Genomic DNA, 7,265 nt, shown 5'->3' on the forward strand with positions numbered 1-7,265 from the left:
TATTTCCACACAATTCTACTCTTCAATTTATAATAATATTTTTTCCTCTTGCTAACAGTTAAACTTATCTTGTAGGTTCATGGGATCTTAAAAGTAATAAATCCTTTTTCCAATCCATTTCATGCATATTGCCCCAAATGCAACTACAAGTTCGACGACTACGGAATGCTTGAAGAAGAAACTACCCATTGCACAATATGTGATAAAGATATCAATTACAAATACTCTCTCCATCTCAGCGCAACTATCACACCTGACAACAATCAAGCTATCCAGTGTTCTATTGAACAACCAATAATCCAACAGCTTCTGCCTGCTCTTGAAAACATGACCTATGAAGACTACATCAAAGATAAATCAGCAATAATATTTATGCTAAGAGACTTTACAATCACAGGTTCTTTCAGATTGAACCAAAACAATACCATCACCGAAGCCAAACACATTGATGAATAGCCGACAACTGCTACACAAAGGTAAATACAATACTTTTACACCTCTTCTATTTCATATATCTCTATACATTATGACATTTAATATAATACTAATTTTGTGACACCGATCCAAATACAAAATCTGCAGGGACATCATCATCTAAAGCAAAAGAATGATGCATTCTACTCGCCATGGCCATATCGTCTTTGAATTATTGTTTTCAAAATTATAATCTAGCCTACTTTTATATACAAAGAACAGTAAAAAGTCATGTCTTTTGTCTCAATCGAAGAAACATATATGCATAATTACTTTAAAGTCACTAATCGGCTCAAACAACTATTATGTTTTGAATAGTGCTACTATCAACACCTCTATATGTATTTTGCACTTATGTCTTATCAAAACTAAATCATTCCAGCTCTGTTATATCTATCATAATCATTGTTCAATACTTCACATTCCTTGGCACACAATAAGCACCTTATAGGTCACATTATTAGACATTTTGGCTATTTTCTCAGGCTCTCATGTCAATTCATACTTCATGAAGTTTTGCTTTCCCATAAATACTAGCTTACCTATGTGGACAACTATTTCTGTTATTTATAATCTTTGATTACTGTTTAAATTCCTATAGTTTCAATATTTATACAATTTTTTAAAACTTCAAGATTCTTTATCCACAAATAATATTATTCAAAACAAAAATAAAAAGCTATTTCTTTTTGCATTGTACAAAAGACATTTGAACACAACTATCATGTTTCATAATACTTCTTAACCAATTTTATTCATGTATTCATATAAAAAATCTTACCATGGTATACATTTTATAATAAGTCTATATCCATGCATTTTTTTCATTGCATACTAGATGCACATATCATAAATTGCTATGTCTTTTCCTTTTACAATTCTTCTCACCTGCATTCACTACCCACAATATTACTTGCATTTACAAGTATACAATAAATAAATTATTCAACTTAGTAAAACCCTTGCAACAATCCATTGTCTTTCAATTTTGTCAAAATAAATCATATTTCTTCCTACTGCATTGTTAATCTGTATCAACAACAAAGCAACATTTTGGGTTTAAGCAATTGTGAGCAATATATAGAGATTTGTGCACTCTATTCAATTAGTTGCCCTACAGCAAGGAGCAGGAGAAATAAGTACTTTCAGCAACCAACTGATCTTCCTAATCTTCCAGTATCTATACAAAAACAACTTCAAGCAAACTATATGCAAGTGAGTTTACAAACACAAAACATAACCACCTTTCTTATAATAGCTTTCCTTCTGTTTGTATCACCTCTGATCAGTTAGTTTGCATGTCTAAAGCCCAGGAATGTCTCAAGAATATGGTTCACATGATTCATGCTTCAGCATCTGACCAAACTGAGTTTTCTGAACCTGTGTTAATCCAACAAAAACTGGAAATCAACAGCAAACAGGTGGATCCATCAGCTCAAGCAACTGAATCATCATACAACTACGACTGGACTCAGGGTCAGGTTTCCCTTTGTTTTTGTTTTATGGATTTTTGTTGCAATGTTTGATTGCAAGGAATTTGCCAATGGAAATTATAAGTTCTTGTCATTTATCAAGTAACGTTGTTGCCGTTCTCTTTTCAAATTCAAAGCAATATTGCTCTCAATTTCATTATAATACCACAAACAAACAATATCCCATGTCTTGCAAATGCATACTGAAATTATTCAGAACTTCTTTGAACCTAAATTGTTTCCTCTGTAGATATTTTCAAATGACACTAATAGGAATATAGCACAATGGAAGTGTGCGAGTTGCATATTGTACTGGTAAGACCATTTGTCAAGCACTTAAACAACTAATGCATTGTACTATGTGCATAAATCGTCTATGTGGAATTGGGTCTTTTATGTAATCAATCTTTGCATTCGTTATAGCGCACAAGCCATTCATGGCTGAACACCATTTCATTGGCTATCACATATTGACTGTTTATAGTTAAACAACATTTTGTTGGCTAAATTGTATTGGATTATAATCATTGGATGCCATATCGCAGGCTACAATTCTTGGTCAATATGCGAATTTTCCAATGCCAATGCGACATTCAGCCATATGGATAATGCAAACACCAGCCCAAAGGTATAGTTTACAGGAACCGTATCAATGTATTGTTCATTTTATTCTTTGAAAAACTAGAGAGTAAGGCTAAATGGCGATCTCCTTGAAATTGATAAATCTATTTTCTTTAGTTTTCCTTGGATTAAGGCCAATGGCTGTTGATTTTCATTTATTATATTAATGATTTGATTTTGCTATTTTGGGCTAACTGTCACTTGGGGGAAACAATATTATCGCTCTGTTTGGTGTCTTTAAGTCTGTATACCGTATTTGAAAGCTGGTAGGATATAGAGTTTAACGTATTTCATTTCTGTTTGAGGTGTTATGGGTGTTGTCAAAGTTAATAGTTTTTCTCTCTCACTAAAGCATGTCTATGTATACTACTCATATTTGCTTGGTCAGAAATCCTTTGGTTGCACACACACATATTGGTATGTCAATTGTCTATGATTATCTAGACTCTAGAGACTGGTAGCAACTGATTTAATAGCCTTTGTGTTCCACAACTTTAATTATTCACTTGATAGGGCTATATATAATCACAACGCGCATCTATGCATGCTTGTGTTTCATCGTGAGCATATATTAATAGATGCCCATCATTTTGTATGTGTGTTCTAGTGAAAAGGATGCAAATGTGCCCATATGCATTTTCTGTCTTCTCAGCCTTTAACATAATGTAGAATCATTCTTGGAACCAGTCTAGAAAGCTGAGACTCAGGAGACTCAGAATAATTCACAGTTCACTATTACATGACCCACTCAATTTAATTTAACAATTCTGTAAATATAAACCTACTAGCCATGTGGCCTGAGGCATTAACACATGAATTGAATCCTGTGGGAGAAAAAAATAGGAAATCCAAAATTACACGAGGCATATAGCATATCAATTAGTTACTTAAAAATCTCTGGGCTTGTTTCAGTGTAATTCAGCCTTTGGCTGACAATTTATCATTCCAAAATATGCTGAAATTAGGTATGGCATGTGTGCAATTTTTTCTATAAGTTGCAGCTACCCACCCTTCAAACGGTTATGTATGCTTTAAATTTTTTAAATGACTATGTTTGCTTTAAATTTTTAATTTGATATGTATCTACAAGAAAAATTCTAATAGTGCAAGTAGAAACTAATAGTACTGGCAGTGAAACTAATACAAAGAACTGTGTATCTCACAGAACTTCACTTTGAATTGCACCAAAATTCAACCTCGTGATAATTTCCAGTTTATTACTTTGTAGCCTTATGCTTTTAGTGAAGTAATGTAATAAACTTGGCTCTAACAATATAAAACAGTAGCTTATATGTAATGCTATTGAAAATTCAAAATATCTCACGGTTCTTAAAATAGAATGTTAAAGTTATAGTGACAACCTCGGTGATTGCTGATATCGTATAACCTGGTTGTATCTTCTTCAAAAGAAGCTCTTTTGCAACATCATCTGGCAAATCAAAGACTGTTCCTTCAACCTACAAAGATCAATATCGATAGATCGATATACAATGATCAATACTAATAGTTTCAGCACTCAACTCTTGGACAGAAGCATAATATATAACTTAAAAAATATTCCCTTTAAAGAGACGGTAAGTACTGAGTAACCTATTTATAATTGCAAAAATGACAAAATACGATGCAACCGAGTTTCAATATAAAAAATATGTGATGTTGCTATATGATAGATACATATGAAGAAGAATCCCAACTAGTTAAATGATAACAACTAGAAAACTAGATTTGTCTATGGACAATTTAAAAATAAAAATAAAATGGACCATGTACGGTTGCAGTAATGAGAATTCACTGTAGAGGTACACAAAAAAGAACACACAAAAAATGATACAAACAGAATATTCATTCACAGCATATACAGAAAACATTATAAATTCCATCCATTAAACTGATCCTGGGACATTATACTCACATCTCTATCACTGATCGATTTAATCTTCCCGACTTGACCGGCAGATGGAGGCCATATTTCAGATAAGATACCCATAACGGTCCTTGCAGACATCATTCGTCCTCCATTCAACATTGAAGATTCTTTAGTCATTTGCAAGGTTGTCCATCCCTGAACAGAAAAAGATAAAAGTAAAAATACAAATAGAGGCACTGCCTTGTGACTTCCTAAACCGTAAAAGGCCATTTATTTATCAAATGCTATGTTTTGAAATCACCAAGGTTTAAGTTTAATGCTTCATTGTGTTGACGTGCAAAATCCTCTTTGCAACATAACTTGAATTTCATTACTGTATATGTATTCTATCAATTGTTTGAGATAATCTTTACAATATTTTATCTGTTTCATAGCTGTACTCAGTGTTTAAGTTTTAAGTCTTAATTTGGTCTCTATGCAAAATCCTTTCCCAGCAAAGTTAGTTGCAGAATCAGTACAGTGTTCAATTTTGAAAGCTGGTAGCTTCTAGGGTTTACGAAAATTTATTTTTTGGTTTTTTGCAAAACCTGTTCCTCCAGTGTATATTGCATATTGGTGTTGCATATTCTATTTGCAAATCTGATATGTCTTCTACGAATTTCCCCAAAACCAGTTCCAACAACGTCAACTGCTTTTGTGGCCATATGCTTTTCTTTTAAAGCTGATCATCCACCGGGGATGCTTCTCCATCACGTTAGCTCACCATTTGTTTTTAGTTCAGATCTCTAATAAATATCTGCACCATTTAGCTCTTTGGACCCTTTTGTACTCATTATTAATTGTTCATGTAGGCTTGAGAGGCAACAAGAAGTAATGCTTATAGCTTCGGCGATCTTAGTTATGCTTATATTTTAGATATATATAGTCACCAGAAGATGTGGTTATGGCGATTGGGACAGAGATATAGTTCTTCATTCTACACTGTATTTTCCTCTTAACTATGCTAGTATTAAGTAAACCTAAATAATTGTCATCCTTGAAATATTGAGCATTGATTTTCTGACAGGTAAATGGCTGTGCTGGAAACATCAGGAGAACACTTGCAGAAACAGTACTCTCTGCTGGTCCTCAGCTTGTTCCTCTGTCTCTCACTAGTCCTTGTCTTCAGAATCAAAAGATCCACATAGGGGATGCAAAAGTTCATGTACGCAGTCCATCAGAAAAAGATGATCAGATGAATTGTATTTCTTGAGAATTTGAAATACAGACAATGGATCATTTCGTGCTTAGAAGTTTCCCTTTTTCTTTGTATGTCACAGTGTATTATAGGATTTTGAACTGGAACATTGCATATAGTTTCACGTGTTACAAAAGCTATAATTTATACACAATAATGTTAATATATAATTTAGAATATATATCTTAATTTTATTTATTGATTTTTTTAATTTTAATATTCAATTGTATTACATTGCATTGAAGATATATTATCACAGAATATAAAACGAAGTAATAATAACACTTTCATTTAACTTCTTGTATTGTTCAATAAATTTTGAAATAATTAATTGTCTGCATTGTTCCTTGAATTTGAAATACATTTTAAATTCTCTATCTTGCAAACTTTCTTCTTTGAAATATGCAAGCAACAGTTTCTTCTTTGCCTCCCCTAATTATAACTAATCAAGCATTTCACACTCAAACTCTCGCATCAAGAAAGCAATTCATCATTTTTTCTAGGTACTATTTTTTTTATATGTTAGATTGAAAATGAATTTTAATCCTAATGATGACTTTAACATGCACTTAATAAAAACTATCTTACTTTACTTTTAATCTTCAAACTCTCGCATCAAGAAAGCAATTCATCATTTTTTCTAGGTACTATTTTTTTTATATGTTAGATTGAAAATGAATTTTAATCCTAATGATGACTTTAACATGCACTTAATAAAAACTATCTTACTTTACTTTTAATCTTCTATCATGAATTCTACTCAGTTTAAGCAATGACTTATAAAACAGACAAAGTATTCAGAAAATTATAATGATTTGTATTTCTCAACTCAATGCATATTGTTGTTTTGCTTAAATTTAGGTTTAAGACATAAAAATATACCCACTTGTTCCAAATCTCATGATTTGGCTCATATTGCCATTTTCTCTATTTTTTCCATTGAATATTTGACCTTAGATGGTTACAGAATCGACAGTACATTCTAACTAGTAGCAGTAAAGATTATATTAGCTGAGAGCCTGACACCATTACCTAAAGAATCTAATCACTCTTGATGACCATACAAACATTAACAACTCTTTATTTTTCCTATGCAATGTAACTAAAACACTCCTTTCTTTTTTTTATCATTGTTGACAGTACTCTTTTAAGTTGTATTCACCTATTCTGATCATTTGTAGACACTAACATTATTATTTTGCTTTCAATCTCAAATCGTACTCCTCCATTTGGACTACATCTTCTGCACTCACTTAAATGATAAAGCACTTCCATGGCATTGGCCAGTATTGAACTTAAGACATCCATCCCCATAAAATAAATCTTTAATAGGTTCAGGGAAATCATATATCGGGTGGAGATGATAATTGTAGATCTAATTAGTCCATATGTATTTTACTAAATACTAAACCAGTCTCTACTTAATTTCATACTCATTTTTAATTTAACAATTTTCATGGTTACTTCAGGACCCGAACTAGGCTAAAAATCCCTTAGCTCCCTCTCTTACATTATATTACTTCCTAAATCTGCGCACTCCGTAGATTGTCCTTCCTTTATTTGACGGCATGAATAGCAATTATTTAATGAAACA

At 32.2% G+C, this 7,265-nt stretch overlaps 1 protein-coding gene and 1 long non-coding RNA gene across 5 annotated transcripts; one reads left to right on the forward strand and one right to left on the reverse strand.

Annotated features, from left to right (window-relative positions):
• Positions 1 to 27: 27 nt before the first annotated feature.
• LOC131034575 (DEAD-box ATP-dependent RNA helicase 3B, chloroplastic) lies at positions 28 to 4,710 on the reverse strand. 4 transcript variants are annotated; one of them, XM_057966114.2, is made up of 3 exons: positions 4,480 to 4,710; positions 3,929 to 4,024; positions 28 to 332 (listed from the first exon to the last, which is right to left on the reverse strand). In XM_057966114.2, the coding sequence occupies exons 1-3, from the start codon at positions 4,702 to 4,704 to the stop codon at positions 264 to 266; spliced, it is 390 nt and encodes a 129-aa protein (XP_057822097.1). In that variant the 5' UTR covers positions 4,705 to 4,710; the 3' UTR covers positions 28 to 263. The 4 variants fall into 4 exon arrangements, with proteins under 4 accessions (XP_057822097.1, XP_057822115.1, XP_057822108.1 ...); XM_057966132.2 differs by having other exon boundaries at positions 28 to 341; XM_057966125.2 differs by lacking the exon at positions 28 to 332 and adding an exon at positions 1,206 to 1,362.
• On the forward strand, positions 1,558 to 5,810 carry LOC131034604 (uncharacterized). The gene is made up of 5 exons (XR_009103816.2): positions 1,558 to 1,689; positions 1,783 to 1,950; positions 2,197 to 2,261; positions 2,492 to 2,574; positions 5,501 to 5,810. It is a non-coding gene; the product is annotated as an uncharacterized LOC131034604 (long non-coding RNA).
• Positions 5,811 to 7,265: the final 1,455 nt, after the last annotated feature.

Source organism: Cryptomeria japonica, chromosome 5 (genome assembly GCF_030272615.1).
Source record: "Cryptomeria japonica chromosome 5, Sugi_1.0, whole genome shotgun sequence".
Taxonomy (NCBI): domain Eukaryota; kingdom Viridiplantae; phylum Streptophyta; class Pinopsida; order Cupressales; family Cupressaceae; genus Cryptomeria; species Cryptomeria japonica.